Source organism: Laetiporus sulphureus, assembly GCF_001632365.1.
Source record: "Laetiporus sulphureus 93-53 unplaced genomic scaffold LAESUscaffold_9, whole genome shotgun sequence".
NCBI lineage: Eukaryota > Fungi > Basidiomycota > Agaricomycetes > Polyporales > Laetiporaceae > Laetiporus > Laetiporus sulphureus.
Window position 1 is genome coordinate 741389 of NW_024468518.1, and position 17445 is coordinate 758833.

The following is a 17445-nucleotide window of genomic DNA, read 5'->3' on the forward strand; positions in this document are numbered from 1 at the left end:
TAGGTCTGGATCTTTTGATGATAAGATCAGACTGGTCTATTCCAGGAATACAATAGTGATGCCCATTTGGGAACAAAGAGAACAAGGACTATTGTTGAAGATCATCTTAGCAATCTGCTAACAGTTTAGCCATTGTCACGATGAGAAAGATCATCTCACCATTGTTATGGATGAAGACTGATCTTCTCACTTATTGTTCTAGTTTAAGACAGATCGTCTCACCTATTGTTTCACATATAGTTTAGTTGCCTATGATACATAGATAGTCAATTCACCTTATAGTAGTGGTTATGTAATTGGGCCCCCTGTATGTGTATATAAGACAAGCCATATAAAGGATGAAACTTCAGATTGTTTCTCCTCGTCTACCATAGTAGTCACTTTACTGAGCCTAACCAGCTCCATTATATCTTTATCACCTTTTCAAGCATGCTCTATATCAGTGAGTCACTTGTTGGCTTAACAGCCAGCTAGGGTATCAGGGGAATAAGGCAGCACTTCACAGTGACTGACTTTTTTGGTCTCTTTGATCTTTTGCCCAGCTAGCGCTGTGACACAATCATTGAATATCAGAAAATAAAACTATTATGCCTCTAGATCTTGCAATGTTCAAGAAGTAAATACTTATTGATAAGAACATGTCATGACATGTTCACTGCAAATTATAGACAAAAGTCAGCATGCACATTAAAGCTCTCAGCTAATGGTTTACGCACATCAGAGCTGAACTTTAAATAATGGTTGAGCTTGCTCAAGGACATTAGGATGGAAAGTGCATTGTATTTTCCTTTCAATGCCAAGTCAACACTTGGCAGTAAGTCAAAGATTAGATAAAAATTAACCTTGATAATTGATATTAGAGATGATCAGCTGATGCCTCTCAGGTTGTTGCTGTCTAGCCAAATACTCATGTGCATCTGCATGTATGTATATATATAGGGCATGGTGTGCAGTGTGTTCTGTCATTTTTTTCTTTCTCATTGAGACCAAGGTGATGATTTGACAGTCACAGAGGGGCATCAGCCCATGAACTATGACAAGTACTAAGGTCTAAAGGCTATGTTATACTAGGTCTAAAGATCAGCACTAGGGTCCAAATATTCACACTATGCTATACTAAGCTAGTACTAATAGATCTTAGTACAAGCCCTTTAACTTTCTCTCAATGCCACTACCTCACTTATGTCATTCTATTCCCCTCTTTTTACCACCACCACTATTTGTGCACCTTTCAGTGTTTCAGCATAAACTGCATTTAGTTACCAGTACTTGACATCAGATATACTGTAAATGTGCAAAAAATGAGATCATCTAATCACAAAAGCTTAAGGACAGTAATGTCAGTTGAACAATTTTTGCAATTGATGTTGGCTATTTCATCAGAACAATGATGAAACAATGGTGCTTTGCAACAGCCTCCATCAACACTGCAGGATACAAATGACTTAAGGTCTATTTCAAGACCAAGCATAATAGTAGCAGCATATACATAAGATCCATCTCTCAATTCTTTTTGATACTCATGACTGACAAAAGTGTTTGTCACATCTAAAGACTGATTTACAAGTCTGTCTTTTTCCAAACCATTGATCTCTGCATGCAAAGCAATGGCCCTCTTAATAAAGCTATGGCATATTTGTCTCTTATCTTTGTCAAGGTGTATTTATGGGTTACAATATGTTTTTCTTCTAGATCTGATATTCAACGAGGAATTGTACAGATAACACATGCTTAGTGTAAATATCCACCTGCTGAAGTAGACATGTCCCTGTATGACCGGTCGACCCATAGAGCTGCTAAGGGGTTTAGGCAGCTGAGACATGCAAGAAAGCAGGCGAAGATCATGATCAGGCTGTTGAACAATACCACAGACAGTGACAAGGAAAAGGCAGGGAAAGGCTGATGAGGTGGCATACTGCATGCAGCAATAAAAGGCATCAATTACCTTTCGTCCGATCCAACCTCTGTCCGTCATTGCCCATATGGGCAAGCTTGTCAACTTCCTGCACATGAGAAATTGCTGCCCAAAACACACATTGATCATACAGAATCTGCAATCAAGCGCTGCGGCTGCTCAATCCATATCCTCCACAGCTCCATAAAACCGATGAGCTCAGCGCCTTCCACTACCCGATGATCCGCGCTCCAGCTAATGCGCACCTTGAGCCTTCTCGCGCCTTTGCCGTCCTCTCCATTCACATCCCACACCCACTTCGCCCGCCCGACAGCTACGATTGCTACGCCGCCACTTGGCACGAGCACGGGGGACGCAGAGTCGACATCACCTACTCCGCCGACATTGGAGATAGTGATTGTCCCTCCACGCTTGGGCATCTCAGCCGACGTGAGTGCGCATGGCACTTGACGCCCGAGATGCGCGAAATGCTTGAGCACTGAGGCGATCTCGTAGACGGTGCGTGTATTAACATGCTGAATAGTTGGTGTGTAGAGACCGGTCGGTGTGGATAGCGCGATGCTGATATCGGCGTGCGGGCGGATGGTTAAGGTGGGCTTGTCAGCTGCTGAAGAATTCGGTTGAGAGGTAAGAGACGAGCGAAAGAGCGGCCACTCCGCCATAGCCTTCGAGAGTGTCTTCATCAGGAATGGTAAATAGGTAAGACGAGTATAACGCGCAAACTCTGGGATCGCTGGAGGATCGGGAGGCGGGTAGAACGATGCTGGCGAGACAACAGGCACTGGCGAGTGGCTCTGTGGCTTCTGTAGATAATGCTTGGGTATATGAGAATTGAGCATGGGAAGGAAGTCGTGTAGGGTCGTTAGGTCAAACGTGCTCGTGCACCTATACACCGTGTTCGACGAAAGACCACTGTTAACAAGACGGAACTCACCCGAACTGCGGAATCTCCAGACTCTGTTGACCTGAATGAGCTTAAATGTCACCGTTCCGAGGAACTGAACTGACTTTCGTCATTGCTTTCCACATGTTCAATCTCGTGCGGCCCAGCTCGATGGTGATCTCAGCATCTGAAGCGAGACTGGCGGCAGCTGTCTCCACCTCCGAGGCTTTCGACGCAGATCCTGCCAGATAAGCTTCGACGTCCTGCTTCTCTATTCTACCACCCTTTCCACTGCCTGGAACCAAGAGCGTCAAGTCTACGTCTCTCTGACGAGCAAAGTAACGGATTGAAGGAGTAGCTAATACGTCTTTGCCGGATGGTTGAGAGGTTTCAGACGACTCGCTAGAATATCTGGGATCTAATGGATGCGGCCGCGACTTTGGAACCGCACGTTTGACTTCTCCCTTTATGCTTCCGTCCCGGATGATCGAAGTGGAAGGCTGTTCCTGAGGCGGCGGCGTAGCACTCTCCAGGGTCGCCAAGGGAGCAGAGCCAGAGTGTGCAGCGTCAGATCCGCTCTCTTCCACCTCGATGATACAGAGCCCTGCACCGACTTTCGCGACGTCACCTTCATTGACAAGGATGTCTCTGACAACGCCGTCAAACGGGCTGGTAATCTCCACGCTGGCTTTGTCGCTCTGGACCTCACAAAGAGGATCGAAGACCTGGACTGAGCTGGCAGGCTTCACGTTCCTGATAGCAGGTTCCTCGCGACAGTGAGAGAAACATAGATGAGGAGAAAAATCGGACGGACCATTTAATGACCTCGCATTCGGTGATGCCCTCGCCAATGTCGGCCAGCTTGAACTCCTTGAGCTTGCGAGCCGTGGAGGGAAGCGAGACGCGCAGGTAACGAGCCCGAACGCGAGCGACGGGGAACAAGACGCGACGAAGCAGCATTTTGGGGGGGGGTAATGAGCGGTAGACTAGAGGTTGGGAGGGATCCATATTTAATCGAGTGCGTGATTGAGGGCGACAGGCCAATTGGGCAGTACTTGTGACCTGGGATAAGCGCTCGTCTACGTGAACGCAACGCGACGCGTCGAGCTAGCATTCCGTCCAATATTCATCCTTTCTGCCTGTTCCGGGGCAGCCACGACCTGACGTCCTCCACTCGCGTCTTTCCGCTGCGCACCTCGCTATATCATCGCTTAGGACGCCTGCTTGTGCAGTGTCGATATAAGTGAGTGGCAAAAGTTCGTCAATCACCACCTCTGTTACGATCTAACGTGCATTCGTTGCAGCCCTCTCGCGTGCATTCTCCTGGGCAAGTGGCAATTCTTCAAGGCCATCATTTAATCCACCTTTGGCTAGTCGCAGAGCTCCATCTTCTCGGAACGATTGTCTCTAGCCATGGCTGCTGTCGAGCCTGCAATACCTCTGGCTAATGGTACCGCGCATGTCAATGGTAATGGCGTTGCGAATGATGGGCTTTCCGAACCTGCTCTACCTTTCGATGCTTCTGTATTCCGATCGTATCTACTTGCGCTCCTGCCACCCGTAGTGGGGGCATACCTGGAAGAGCTGGACTCTCTGTTTGACAAGGATTTCGACGAACGCGTCTCGCGATTCGGAGAGGAAGGTGGAGGAGTGATCTATGTTGTCAAGAAGAAGGACGAGGACGAAGGTGAGCATCCTTTCTCGGAGTGTAGTTCTCCGTTGACGTCCAAACATAGCAGATGATGCCCCGCCTACATATACATATAAGCTGACCTCGCAGCTAACCTATGACCCTTCCCACGTAACCACCCTTGCCATCATCAAGCGCGGTCCCACATTAGACACGGCGACTCCCCTAGCTACGCAGCTGCACATCCTAAATCTCTTCGGAGGAGACGAAACACCGTACGAGAGTTTGCATGCCGTTGTGAGCTGTGCCGTCAAACCATGGTTCGAGGCTTTCGTAGGTGCTCGAGGAGGGAACAAAGAAGGTGACTCCAAGATGGGTAAGCAGTGTATGCCATCGATTGTGTCTGCTTGCTGACCGGTGATATCTGCAGGCATCCCCATGACGAAGAAGAAATTCGCCGAGCTTGAGCTTTCTCTACTCCATTTGCAGCAAAACGTCGAGATCCCAGAGACCCACCTAACCATTCATCCTATAATTCAGAGAACTGTAGAGGAAGCTCGGGCAGCAGGGAGACGGCCCAGTATTTCAGATATCCCTCCCAAGCTATTGAATGATAGCAGCTTTCTGAACACCCTGCACGGCCATGTGAACCAATGGATCAAATCCATCCAGACTGTCACCAAGCTCAATCGCGACGTATCTTCTGGGACTGCATCCCAAGAAATCAACTTCTGGTTAAGTCTCGAGAGAGCACTAGAAGGGATTGAGGCCCAGCTACGCAGCGAAGAGGTCAACATGGTGATGGATTGCTTGAGGAACGCAAAACGCTTCCACGCCACCGTTAGTTTCATCGCCGACACAGGATTGAAGGATGCTACCGATACAGGTGAGTCGTGCCGGATTGCTCCATTGACGTGCATTCATATCCTGCAGTGCACAAGTACAACCAGCTCATGAAAGACTTCCCGCTGAATGAGCTGCTTTCCGCCACCGATCTTGAGAAGATACAGGAAGCTCTCGTTCTGATTTTCCAGCACATCAACCGCAAGCTGAAGCTCTCGCCGTATCCCATCCGACGTGCACTCCCGCTCGTAGAAGCCATCTCTCGCGACTTCAACGACCAGCTCCTGCGCGTTCTCACTTCACATCGCTTGCTGTATACGCCGTACGATACATTCGAGCGTCTAATGTCTCAAACCGAAGGCATATTCCGTACCTGGACTGACAACATGAAGGAATTTACCAACGTCGCCCGTGAGGTCACCCGCAAGCGGTCGGAGAAGTTCATCCCCATCAAGATCGCCGCAGCCCATGCTAAGCTGCAGGAGCGCATCAACTACCTACGGAACTGGCGAAAACAGCATGAACAGCTTGCCGCGATGACTGCACCCACCAAAGGCCTCAGCGGAGTCGGCGTTGAGATTGGAGGCATCGATATGGAGGCGGAGGTGAAGGAGGCGTATGAGGTCATCAAACGCATCGACGTGCTGGACGTCTCGACCGGTAAGCATACACATCCTGTGTTGCTTTGTCTGGATTCTAAATCGGTCTAGAGGGAAACGAGATCTGGGTGGCTGCGGAGAACGCCTACAATGAGCGCGTGGCTCGAGTAGAAAACCAGATCATCGCGCGCCTGCGAGACCGACTTGGTACTGCACGGAATGCAAACGAGATGTTCCGTGTCTTCTCCAAGTTCAATGCACTGTTTGTCCGGCCAAAGGTAGGTGCAGTAGCATCAGATTCATATGTCAACTAAGTACTGTCGATTGCCAGATTCGTGGAGCTATTCAAGAGTATCAAACACAGCTTATCGACTCAGTGAAGGAAGATATTAAGAAGCTACACGATAAAGTGGGTTGTGCCTCAGGTGTAACTGCCCGGTGATGTTAACCTTCTCTGCAGTTCAAGACGCAATACAGGTCCTCCGAGGCCTATCACATGTCCCAAATGCGTGACCTGCCGCCGATTTCTGGCGCCATCATCTGGGCGCGTCAAATTGACCGACAGTTACAGGCGTACATGAAACGCGTTGAGGACGTTCTTGGTAAGGGATGGGAACTGTACGCCGAAGGACAAAAGCTTCAGTCAGAAAGTACTGCCTTCCGCAAGAAGCTAGATACTCGACCAGTGTACGAGGCATGGCTACACGACATCAACCGCCGAGATATGGGCGTAAACGGGCGGCTATTCGAGATTGTCCGGTTACGCGGAGGGAGCTTCCAGCTGGCCGTCAACTTCGACCCACAGATCATCACCCTGTTCAAGGAGGTCAGGAATCTGCTATGGCAAAATTTTCAGGTCCCACATGCCATTACGAATATGGCGAAGGACGCTAAGCGAGTCTATCCCCATGCCGTCAGCCTCATGGAGACTGTACGTACCTATGGACAGACCCTCGACCTCATTGAGAACAACAAGGGGATAGAGTGGCTGGTTGCAGAATATCGGAATGAGGCGCAACGCATGGTCACTCGCGGTAGGCGATAATCGACAGCGATTAGGATGTCTCGACTAATCATGAATATAGGCATGAACATCAGATGGGATCACTTCGTAAATCAGTATGATACAGCTCGATACGTCTCGGGCGGTGATCCCCGCGACAATCGCCACATCCAGTTCGTTCAGGAGTTCGCTAGTGTGGTGTCGATCTTGCAGGTCTGCTCTCACCCTTGCCAGTGTCAGCTTCGTTCGCTGAAGCACAAAACTAGGACAAGACGAACAACGTAATCGACCTATACAAAGACATTGCTCGTTCCGTAGAAGAGCTTTCTACTTGTCCGTACACTTCCGAAGCCTTCATAGAATTGTTGGGCAGAATCCAGGCAGCAGTGCGTCCGCTTTACATGCCACATGATGATTAGACAATGACTACCAGTAGATTGATCGGCTGAATCTAGAGGGATACGCAAACCTGGAGCACTGGGTAGCAGAACTTGACCAGAGGATCGAAACCGCCTTGCTTCAGCGCCTGACTCATATCATTCAAGTCTGGTGTTCGGAATTTGACCGATCGGAGGACGCTGACGGCCGACGTGAGCCTTTGCGAGATGTCATGATTAAGCGTCGAGGTGACAAGCGATTGCGGGATGAGAAGGTGAGTAACACCATGCGATATCCATCGGCACTTACTTAGATCTATCTGCAGTCTCTCGACGGTGGGATGACGTTGAAACCCATTGTACATGAGATTCGGATCCAGAATCAAGTAATCTTTCTCGACCCTCCGATTGAATATGCGCGCCAGACTTGGGTCCAGCAGCTACACAATTGGTTAGGTGAGCTACAACACGCACTCAAACATTGCTCATCTAATGTTTTCTCAGGAGTCGTCTGCCAACTGAGGAGGATCCAGAGCTCGCGATATGAGATCGGTTTGCAGATGCAAGGTGTAACGGCTACAGAAGCGACCTACACGTCTCTGGTGCGTCATGCGCAGCGCAAGCTCTTTGTAGGATTGTTGACTGGTTTGATTCGCAGTTGACACGATTCACTGATTCGACTCTGGAGCGGCCATTTGCACTCATTGAGCAGAAGGTTCAGCAGCTCAAGGAATACGTGGCCAAATGGTTGCAATTCCAATCTTTATGGGATTTGGAAGCCGAATATGTCTTCAGTCGGCTCGGCGACTCGCTGGCGCATTGGCAACAGCTGCTCACGGAGATCAAGAAAGCTCGGTCGACTTTCGATACATCGGATACACAGAAGTCATTCGGGGTCTGTGTAATCGACTACGAACAAGTGCAATCACGAGTCAACGCCAAGTATGACGCATGGCAGAAAGATATCCTCAATCGTTTCGGTGTCAAACTGGGCAATGCGATGAAGGAGATGCACGCCACCATTATGAAGGCCAGAAACGAGCTTGAGCACCAGTCAATCGAGGGCCTCGTGGGGGCTTCCCGAAGGTTCTAGCCTCACGTTTGTGAGATCTGATTTTCACGTCCAGATGCCCTTTCTCGCATCTCAACACCGGCATTTTCGATACCACGCACCGATTGTCATATACGTTATCATGCGGATCACCTGTATAATCATTCTGTTATACCTCTAGTATCAAGCGGGCCTGTAGACTCCTACGTTGCTATATAATGAGCGGTGCGAATCATCTTTTCGCAAGGGAATGAGGAGACAGGATCGTTGCGTTTGAGTCCGGGATAGTTCGTCCATATGGCATAGTAGACTGCGTCGTTCATGTTACCATCTTTTGAGGACACGATCACAGGCTCGAGCTATTCCTTCTTTGATCGGAACGGCGCGTTTTCGCGCTGGATCCTTTCGGACCGTATTCTACGGCAAAGAACAAATTCTCAAAGGATTGCTGGCAATGAATCGCTCGCATTTACAACTTCTTGCTCTCCTTAACAAGCCTCTTGCCCGCTACTGCCGGGTGTGCTCGTTCTTGCGGCATTGATCATACAACTTATGGTGAGCGATATTCAGTTTGTCCATCGTTATAGAGCAAATCCAAATGCTAAACGGGTAGGATCAAGGTCGAACTATTTCTTTGAATCTGCCCGTTCGATGCATGTCCAAGATCATTACATGGTGTCAGTCTCGCCGCACCCATCTACCGCACATTCTCCATCCTTGAATTTCTTCATAGCCTGTAGTCCAACGTCATCCAAGAACTCTTCACTGGCTCATAGTGGAGCAAGGCTGTTAGTTTCAAGAACATACGTGGTATCCTATAAGAGTTCTGGTTGGCAAAGATGTGAAGCATCCAGTTGACTTTTACAAATGCGTGATGAGATCTTCTTCCCGCTGCTTTGCATCAGCTTTTGATATTGGCATTTGTTCACTATGCACATAGCTGCTTGTCTCGTGAAAGGAACAGAAACTGCCAGTGCTCTTGACTAATACACTAAAAGGCAGTAGTACTTACACTTCGGTACCACCGGTAGGATATATGTTGGCGAGGATGGGAGCTCAGGTAAGCCTGCCAGGGATATACTTTGCTGCGTTGTCGAGAACTGCATCTCCCCTCTAACGCTGGTCCTAAACCTGACACTCTGAGTTTCATAAAGGTCTTCCCAACGTAAGGAGCACATATATGTCACACCAAGGGAAATCATTAGAGCTGGCCCAAGTGCGCTAACTGGAGACTGAACCCTGCTAGCCGAAATGATCAGCCTTTGAACAAATAGATGCACTGCCAGTCCGTACGAGACACATATAAGTGGTTGCAGTCACTTTGATTCCGATCCGTTCATCTCCCCCGGCACAACCTTTGGTGATCCGACCGCCACACTGCCATACTGCGGCACTGTCATACCATTGCTATCAGGCATTATCGTACGTTCCGAATGCAGACTTCCGACCGACGACGGCGTTGAACATTCAGTGCCGCTCTGCACTGTATCGACCCGACTCCTACTGGTTTGCGACGGTGTACCGCTGTTGTTTCGGCTGAAGAGTGGCATACGTTCGCTCGTTGTGGGGACAGTGTTTTGGGAGTTCCTTCGACTGACATGGTATTCAACGATGCTAAGTGAAGAATGAAGTGACTTAGGATGACCGATAGGAAGTAATTAAGCGAACGCACCCCCGCATCACTGCCGCGTTCTTGAGACGCCTTGCACGGCGCTTGCTTTGGTTATCTTCATAGCGGTCTGTCTCATCTACAATCTCCTCTGATATGATTTCCTAAAAGCGCGTCATTCACCATATGCATGTATGGATATCAGTGAAAAACGAACCTCGATGATGTCTGGATCAGGACCACGAACGTCATGATCTAAATCAAAGAAAATCGCTGCAAGACGTACCTTCGAGAGTGACCACGCCTATCGCGCCACCCTCCGCTCCAGGAGTTTTACTAAGCAGTAGTAAATGCGCGCGGCCGGTCTGGCTGTTTTGAAGTGGTCAGACGTCGATGGACGTGCGGGTAAGGGAAGATTTACAAGTAGTCCAGAGCCTGGAAACAATTGATTGACGGATCCGCCTCGGGCAAAATTGAAAGCGCAAACGACGAAACGGGCAGTCGTTGAGAGGGGTCATATATGATCAACTGTAGGGGATTGTGTTGAGCACCAGCGTTGCGCGAAAATCAAGACAGGAACACTGATGCGGACCTTCTTCAAGAGCAGTAGTCCTTCGAATGCAAGCGGACTTCCTGGCCTGTGCACTGGAATGCGCGAATATCCGCTTCGCAATCTGGACAAGAATATTGAAGATAACTCGATACACGGCATGGTATGAGGCTCACATTAAATCGACGGTATCGTGGTCGAGAATCTGATCTGAACTAATCGTAACAACGTCCTGCACTCATCATCGTTCATGATGCATATTTGATAAGGGACGAACTGAATGCATCGATTACTTACCTTCATCGGTGTCATAATAGTTTCTGCGTGTTTATTGTTGAGCTCCAGCACGCCGTTCAAAATACTAATTTCCTCGTCGCGTAATGGCTCTTCTCCCTGACGATGAAATGCCAAGAAGGATCTAATAGTCGGATGAGCATTAGGTCGAGAACTGACAGAACTATCTCACTTCAACTCAGCCTTTTTGTACGTGTGCGCGTCGTTTCCGCCCAGGAGGTAGTCTAAAAGTTTCGCAATGGGCCATGCGATAGGCGCTGTAAGTCCTAGGATTAATGCCATCACGGAATTTCTCGCGAGCAATACTCACCGAATAGATACATCATGCCCAACACAATGGGAGCGCATGATGCGCCAACTGAGAGGCCATACCGGACACTAACGGCCTGAGGTATGATTCTTGACATATAATATTAGCTTCCGTTAGCAATACGTTTTCAGTTGTGAGAACTCACTCGCTGTGGAAGACAGTAAAATGGCGTTCGTGAGAATCATATTGAATCCTATTCTGAGCTTACGTACCCAAATATCACTGAAAAGTGACAAATGTGAGCCTGGATACATCACGTATCCTGAAAGCAACACGAGGAAAACGACAAGCTGGGCCGTGCAAGAGCAGACAAAGCAGAATGACGAGCAATATAGCAAACAAGCGCATGCTAGTGAGAGAACGCGACCTAAACCGTTCGAACCCACCTATCATTGTTGTAGCAATGATGACTGCCGCTAAACCCCCACCAAGCTGTTTCATATTTGAATGAGCGACAACACCTGCATCGGACGATGCGGCTTACAGCACTATTCAGGAATACAGGCAGACTTTCGTTTACGATCTAATGGGGTTCATGAGGAACACTCTCGCGGTACTGCTGGGTGTACTCACAACATTGCCTAAAAGCAACACCTATTCAGAGCGTACATGTGATCTATTGGTTTGAAGGTAAGCGAAGACTTACCACCAATACCCAATGGCGGCGATGAGTTAGAAGTCGCAGAACTGACGCGTATGATGTAAGCACAAAGACATGCATTGGATGGGTGGCGCACAGACCCTTCTGCGCATTCTTTCTCTCGACTGGGTCATCCGACGATGTAGCGAGGACGCGGAGGTGCAACTCATCCAGTCCCATCAGACCCAGAGTTAACCTGTCCATGGCAATCCGTGTGGCGACGCGATTAGACTACGCACCACCCTGCAAATGAAACTGATGCATACCCCGCGAACACACCACCTGCAAGAACGAGAGCAATGCTGACAATCAGCTTGTACCAGAACTCGGAAGGTCCGGGCTCCTCTCCGAAAGCTTCGTTGCCTAGCGGGACCTCGTAGGTGGTTGTCGGACTAGCATGGATAAGCTGCGTGGCATGTAGCAGCAGCAAGAGAAGAAACTGTACGGTTGCCATGAATGCAGAAGGAAAGCCAGTGAGGAGCACAGCCGGGCGTCTACTGACGCGTTTAGGTGACTTGCCGATCTTTTTCTTTCTCCTTTAGAAAACATATCGCAATATAAGCGAGATGGGGATCACGTGCTGGCGTAGATTGTCCTCGTTGTTTTTGAGATAAATCTAGTTTGATATTTCAAGCTCATGTATTGTAAAGGGGGATTTTACGGGACTGAATCGCATTTACACAGTCAAAAACGGGCCCAAGTCTGGGGTGTTAGTCGTGGGCTGAGATGCAAAGAAAGTACCGAGTTCTACTATGAGAAAGATGTGGGATTCCCTTTATCACATCTGAGTTAATATAAGCAGCTTTGCGCAAATTAATGCCCAAACATTATTCACTTGCCGGAAGGCTGGATTATTCAATTCAATTCTAAAGCCTTTCCTGCAACAAGAACCGTGTGATGCAACCTTCACTTACGAGGTGTCTCAGTTCTATCTCGCGCTTGGCGAAATCTTACCGTTTCAAAGGCGCCGTTCCTACTTCTACTATGCCCAAGAGCCAGAGTCGAACTTATTCTCCGGCGGAAAGTGACCCTGACCATCGTCCTGAAAAGAGGCCTCGTCTAGAGGAAAATTTTCAAACCATGGGCCCGATTCATTCTTACCAGGGAGCTACAGAGCAAGCGGACGGCAAGAGTAAAGAGACACTGCCACAGTTTGCTCAAACAGTTGCAGCAGGCGAGCCTTCATCTAAATCGAAAGCACCAAAGAAGAAATCGAAACACAAGAAAGTCATTCCTGAGCCATACTCAGGAGAATTTGTGGTAGCTCGGGACGTAGAAAACCTTCTCGGACAGGAAACTGTGAAAGAAGCAATCGCCGGCGGGACAGAATGGGATGCACCCTTCACAGGCAAGGAGGAGATCGAACTTATAGTCTCTGGTCTATCTTCAACTGGTGCGTACAAATTATTCGGTTACATTATTTATATCATACGGTCCAGTCTCCATGGCGTCGACTTCTTGCGAACCTCTCCTGCTTCCAGACCACGCTCTGCTCCCATACTTCTCTTCAGCAAACGCTCCCGTTGCTGAGGTCCAACCACTCTGGACTGTCCTCGCATATGGTCTGTAGACGTATTCTGGCCATGGCATGGTTCTATGTAGTATTTTATTGAAAGGACGATCTCAGAGTATTGCAATTTGGCGTTTACCACTCGGCTTCCAACGGTTGCGCATCATCGTAACGGGGTATACCGATTCATTCATAAGCAAACTGCTTAGGCATTCTTAACCCAGTTTTTTAACGTCTACAAAATGATTTTTCTTGGTACACTTGCTTATGACTTATACGCAGGTGACTCGTTGTCAATTGCGCCGTCACCGCGCAAACCATGGGTGATTGTAACACCACTGGCTCTTCCTGGAGAGAAGATCCGTGTCCGTGTCTATAGACATGCGCGATTATACTCCCACGCGGATCTGCTCGAGGTTGTTACGGCCAATCCGGAATGGCGCGACATGACGAGAGTTCAGTGCGAATATTTCGGAAAATGTGCTGGTTGTCAGTATCAGGTGAGTGTTACTTAGCTTCTTATTGCTGATGAGCTAGTATGTTTGATCCACTCTTTCAAGATGTTGTCATATGAAACCCAACTACAGCTTAAGCGCAACGCAGTAGTAAAGGCATATGAAAACTTCTCCGGTAGCAAGCTATGCCGTCTCATACAAACCGTTTGCTGATTCTGATCAGGTCTCCTGCCTTCTTCGATTTCTGAAATTCCTGAGACGATAGGTTCCCCATTGCAATACGGGTATCGAACCAAGATCACTCCACATTTCGATGCCCTTCCCAGGAAGCTACGGAAAGACACAAAACACGCGTTTGCGGACAGCGGAGCCAAACCTGACTGGCTGAGGATCGGGTTCAACCAGATTGGCACAAGGCAGGTGATGGACATTGAGGTTGGTCTTTGCTGTGTCCGACATTGTGAGGCTGTGATTGAATATGTTTGATTAAGGAATGTCCGATCGCCACTCCAACCCTGAACGAGGCCCTCCCCTCCATTCGTCAAAATGTCATACAGTACGTTTCTTGTGCACCGGTTGCGATCCCTCGCTCATTGATCCTCTGTAGAAATGCTTGGACATACAAGAAAGGGGTCTCCTTGCTCCTGCGTGACTCTTCAACAATTTCAACGGAGCCTATGACTCCGAGTTCCCTAAATACAACATCTTTGCCAGAAGTTGTAGCAAAATCAGGCGATTCAGTCGCCGTCTCAGTCACTCAGTGCGATGCCATTGACGGCCTAGCAGCGCCGCTCGAGGAGCACGTTTGTGTCACCAATCACAAAGCAACGGTACGCGAACGTGTCGGGGACACACTTTTCGAGTACACTGCTGGTTCTTTCTTCCAGAATAACAACTCGGTCCTCCTCCCACTCACATCATACGTCCGCGACGCAATCTTCCCTCCATCCCCTTCTTTCCCCACCTCTGCCCCTACTCACCTCGTCGATGCCTACTGTGGCAGCGGCCTCTTCGCGATCACACTCGCGCCCTACTTCCAGCAAGTCGCAGGCATTGAGATCTCTGAGGAATCCATCCGCTGCGCGACGCGGAACGCCGAGCTGAACTGCCTGCCCATGGGACGCTGCAAGTTCATGGCGGGCGACGCGGCGAATATCTTCGCGACGGTGCAGGACTTCCCGCGGGAGCACACGGCGCTGATCATTGACCCGCCGCGCAAGGGCACTGACGAGAAATTCATCGACCAGCTGTTACAATTCAATTGCGCGACCGTCGTTTACGTTAGCTGTAATGTCCACACGCAGGCGCGCGACGTCGGGATGATCCTGCGGAAGTCGGAGCAGAGGGGCGGATGCAAGTATGTTATGCAGAGCCTGAGAGGTTTTGATCTTTTTCCACAGACAGCGCACGTAGAGTCCGTGGCCGTTCTTCGACTTGTCTAGCACAATAATTACATTACAGGCACTTACATTGTTTACTGTTACTTGAACGCAGCCTGTTCCGCCACACTGCGTGGAACTACCGCGAGTATGTACTAAGATCCAGCTGGCACCACCTTCTCACAGCAGCATGTAACAACGCGAACCCAGTTGCTTATTATTTTTCAGCATGCTCAGTAGCTACATCACCCATCGGTTCTCCCACTTTGATCCTCTGCCCTGCATGCACAGCGAACTGGAACCTGTCTGGCGCCTCAAAAATCAATACAATCGTGCTCCCGAGACAGAATCCGCCCATCTCTTGGGCTTTAGTGAGCGGCTGTCCCCCCAGGATGGGCGACGCTCCAGTGTACACCGCTTCGGTGTATGTTCCCGTAGGCAGTTTCCGTCTGGAACCTACGTTCGTTCTGAGAGCCTGGACATTGTGAGCATTCAATAAAGTAACACGGAAGATGGGGCGGAAGCAAAAAATGCGTACCTGGTCGAAACTGATTTTGATGCTGCCTACATTGGTAGCTCCGACCGGCACCATGCTGAAAAAGCCATATCTCCAGCGACCAAGGAGGGCAACGCGCTCGTTCAGGACAAACAGGTTCTCCAGCTGCTTGACCATCCAGGGTGACACGGAGAAGAGGTCGCCTACATGACACGTGGACCATTCAACCTCGTCGTAAAAGATTGTCTGTGACGCGACTTACCTATGAAATGCCTCCTTTTCTCCACCACCCACGCAGCTGGACTGTGGAACCGATGATAATCACCGGGTGCCAGATAGATTACCGCGAAGTACAGAGCGTTGCCTGGCTTGACGCGCACCCTGCTCGTCCTACGCTCGATGAATGGTTGCACGCCCATCTCAGCAGCGACAGACGCGTCGTGTGCAACAACATCTTTAAGTGGCTCTTGAGAGGGAACGGACGCATCGATGCGTTGTCCGTAGAGCTCCGCCGCGTGTTTATGTGGTGACGCTGATGGCGAAGCACCGCCCTTTGACTCTGCTGGCGTCGCGGTGCCCGACGCCACAGGAGTTGGCGGTGTGGAGATCCCGAGGAACTCATCCAGACTGTATTCAATACCGTTGATTTCGGCAAAGTCGCGATCATTCACTTCCGCCATCTCCCGCTCCGGAAACTCCACGTCCATTGCGCGAGGCAAGTTAGGTCTCTCGATGCCCAGGAGCGCATCCAAGGAGTAGGTACTGCCCTTTATTTGTTCGATTCGGCCATTCACGATCGTTCCGAAGTGAAGAACTTTTCCGTCGGCGGGGCTAACCTGAGCGGGTTGGAAGCATGTGGTCAGGACGACTAGAACAGTGCGCGACAGAGGCGGAGTCGTACCAGTATTGTGTCCGCTATCGGACGCGTGCCGTCCTTTAGCTTTCGGTAGAAAAATTCACCGAGGCTTGCGTACTGCGTAAGGTCCTCAGGATTGATTTCGTTCAGGTTGCACCCGAATATCCGCGCATACAGGCGAAAACCGATGGGTCGGAACCATACTGGCAGCTCCAATGAATTGAGATAGCCCCAAAGGCGCGAAAGGTTACGCAGAGGGAGAGCACCCAGGACGTGTACCTATTTCGTGCAATCTTGTGAGCAACTTTGAATACTGCCAAACGAGCAGTTCGAATGCCCTCGCAAACGTGCAACGTGCGACAACCAATCCGAGGTATGAAGAGAGGCATAGTGTGACGAGTCTAGGAAAGAATATCCATATATGCGAAAGCAGGGAAAAGAGGACGTACGTGCCATGGACCCTTCAGATAAACGACCTCGTGACCATGCTCGTCAATGTGAATCTCCTTCACAGCCGCTCTCTTACGGTACTGGAGGAATACGAGGAGAAGCGCCCCTACAGCTACAGGCAAAGGATACCATTTCGTCGGTGTTTTCGTCCAAGCATCGATCAGCCTTCCTATGCCAGCACTCAGTCATGCTAATATACGCCTTCAGGACGGGCCTGCACGCACGATGCAGCGAAATTTTCGGTCCACTCTTGAGATCTTCATAGAGTTTTTGGCCGCTGGTGAATGGCCTGTCACCAGTGCGCTTGAGGATGGCCTCTACAGCGCGCCTGGATCTCTCGTGGAGACGGTCACGGTGGAGGAAGCGAAAGGCAGATGCACGGGCGATCGCGATCGGACTCCGGTTGTGGGTGAGCATCAAAACATCCAAGAAGACGGGCTCGTCTTTCGACCAGCTAACAAGAGTATTTTGGCGCTGCAAGCGTTGTTGTAGGCGGTTGAGCAGCGAATATATGCGCTGTGCGCGCCAGTGTCAACGACGCGTCGCATCGGCAGGCAATCACGTATCCGTTTAACGCCGCATACTCATTCAAAAA

General features: G+C 49.6%; 5 protein-coding genes across 5 annotated transcripts; 2 read left to right on the forward strand and 3 right to left on the reverse strand.

Annotated features, from left to right (window-relative positions):
- Nucleotides 1-1647: 1647 nt before the first annotated feature.
- On the reverse strand, nucleotides 1648-3817 carry LAESUDRAFT_723344 (CoA-dependent acyltransferase). Its single transcript, XM_040908399.1, has 4 exons — nucleotides 3613-3817; nucleotides 2924-3551; nucleotides 2850-2872; nucleotides 1648-2800 (listed from the first exon to the last, which is right to left on the reverse strand). The coding sequence occupies exons 1-4, from the start codon at nucleotides 3804-3806 to the stop codon at nucleotides 2041-2043; spliced, it is 1605 nt and encodes a 534-aa protein (XP_040766784.1). The 5' UTR covers nucleotides 3807-3817; the 3' UTR covers nucleotides 1648-2040.
- Nucleotides 3818-3880: 63 nt separating this feature from the next.
- LAESUDRAFT_696464 (uncharacterized protein) lies at nucleotides 3881-8653 on the forward strand. Its single transcript, XM_040906271.1, has 14 exons — nucleotides 3881-4041; nucleotides 4103-4485; nucleotides 4535-4804; nucleotides 4859-5314; nucleotides 5362-5931; nucleotides 5982-6148; nucleotides 6202-6279; nucleotides 6331-6904; nucleotides 6956-7086; nucleotides 7140-7259; nucleotides 7310-7525; nucleotides 7577-7706; nucleotides 7755-7852; nucleotides 7909-8653. The coding sequence occupies exons 2-14, from the start codon at nucleotides 4212-4214 to the stop codon at nucleotides 8341-8343; spliced, it is 3519 nt and encodes a 1172-aa protein (XP_040766785.1). The 5' UTR covers nucleotides 3881-4041; nucleotides 4103-4211; the 3' UTR covers nucleotides 8344-8653.
- A 589-nt stretch (nucleotides 8654-9242) lies between these two features.
- Nucleotides 9243-12183, reverse strand: LAESUDRAFT_723346 (DUF21-domain-containing protein). The gene is made up of 18 exons (XM_040908400.1): nucleotides 11971-12183; nucleotides 11806-11900; nucleotides 11711-11751; nucleotides 11638-11658; nucleotides 11549-11587; nucleotides 11451-11496; nucleotides 11277-11286; nucleotides 11237-11239; nucleotides 11065-11153; nucleotides 10927-11011; nucleotides 10758-10878; nucleotides 10637-10692; nucleotides 10503-10584; nucleotides 10332-10438; nucleotides 10197-10279; nucleotides 10128-10138; nucleotides 9974-10074; nucleotides 9243-9915 (listed from the first exon to the last, which is right to left on the reverse strand). Exons 1-18 carry the CDS (start codon nucleotides 12156-12158, stop codon nucleotides 9618-9620), a joined length of 1476 nt encoding a protein of 491 aa, XP_040766786.1. The 5' UTR covers nucleotides 12159-12183; the 3' UTR covers nucleotides 9243-9617.
- A 601-nt stretch (nucleotides 12184-12784) lies between these two features.
- On the forward strand, nucleotides 12785-15111 carry LAESUDRAFT_648199 (S-adenosyl-L-methionine-dependent methyltransferase; the record flags this gene model as incomplete). The annotated part of the gene is made up of 7 exons (XM_040904093.1): nucleotides 12785-13097; nucleotides 13497-13714; nucleotides 13775-13844; nucleotides 13893-14104; nucleotides 14161-14225; nucleotides 14277-14356; nucleotides 14411-15111. The coding sequence occupies 7 exons, from the start codon at nucleotides 12785-12787 to the stop codon at nucleotides 15109-15111; spliced, it is 1659 nt and encodes a 552-aa protein (XP_040766787.1).
- On the reverse strand, nucleotides 14802-17363 carry LAESUDRAFT_696474 (phosphatidylserine decarboxylase). The gene is made up of 6 exons (XM_040906272.1): nucleotides 17075-17363; nucleotides 16850-17019; nucleotides 16446-16679; nucleotides 15807-16380; nucleotides 15587-15747; nucleotides 14802-15523 (listed from the first exon to the last, which is right to left on the reverse strand). The coding sequence occupies exons 1-6, from the start codon at nucleotides 17265-17267 to the stop codon at nucleotides 15266-15268; spliced, it is 1590 nt and encodes a 529-aa protein (XP_040766788.1). The 5' UTR covers nucleotides 17268-17363; the 3' UTR covers nucleotides 14802-15265.
- Nucleotides 17364-17445: the final 82 nt, after the last annotated feature.

Bases quoted from the DNA above. Each gene is read 5' to 3' on its own strand.
- LAESUDRAFT_696464 (XM_040906271.1), top strand. From the start codon at position 4,212: ATGGCTGCTGTCGAGCCTGCAATACCTCTGGCTAATGGTACCGCGCAT. The intron at 7,260-7,309 runs GTGCGTCCGCTT...GACTACCAGTAG, and splicing joins TGGGCAGAATCCAGGCAGCA to ATTGATCGGCTGAATCTAGA. The intron at 7,707-7,754 runs GTGAGCTACAAC...ATGTTTTCTCAG, and splicing joins GCAGCTACACAATTGGTTAG to GAGTCGTCTGCCAACTGAGG.
- LAESUDRAFT_723344 (XM_040908399.1), bottom strand. From the start codon at position 3,806: ATGGATCCCTCCCAACCTCTAGTCTACCGCTCATTACCCCCCCCCAAA. The intron at 3,552-3,612 runs GTCCGTCCGATT...ACCTGCTATCAG, and splicing joins GAATGCGAGGTCATTAAATG to GAACGTGAAGCCTGCCAGCT. The intron at 2,801-2,849 runs GTGAGTTCCGTC...CACGGTGTATAG, and splicing joins CTGGAGATTCCGCAGTTCGG to GTGCACGAGCACGTTTGACC.
- LAESUDRAFT_723346 (XM_040908400.1), bottom strand. From the start codon at position 12,158: ATGGCAACCGTACAGTTTCTTCTCTTGCTGCTGCTACATGCCACGCAG. The intron at 10,439-10,502 runs GTCCGCATCAGT...AATCCCCTACAG, and splicing joins GACTACTGCTCTTGAAGAAG to TTGATCATATATGACCCCTC. The intron at 9,916-9,973 runs GTGCGTTCGCTT...TTCTTCACTTAG, and splicing joins AACGCGGCAGTGATGCGGGG to CATCGTTGAATACCATGTCA.
- LAESUDRAFT_696474 (XM_040906272.1), bottom strand. From the start codon at position 17,267: ATGCTCACCCACAACCGGAGTCCGATCGCGATCGCCCGTGCATCTGCC. The intron at 16,381-16,445 runs GTACGACTCCGC...CAACCCGCTCAG, and splicing joins CGATAGCGGACACAATACTG to GTTAGCCCCGCCGACGGAAA. The intron at 15,748-15,806 runs GTAAGTCGCGTC...CGTGTCATGTAG, and splicing joins GAAAAGGAGGCATTTCATAG to GCGACCTCTTCTCCGTGTCA.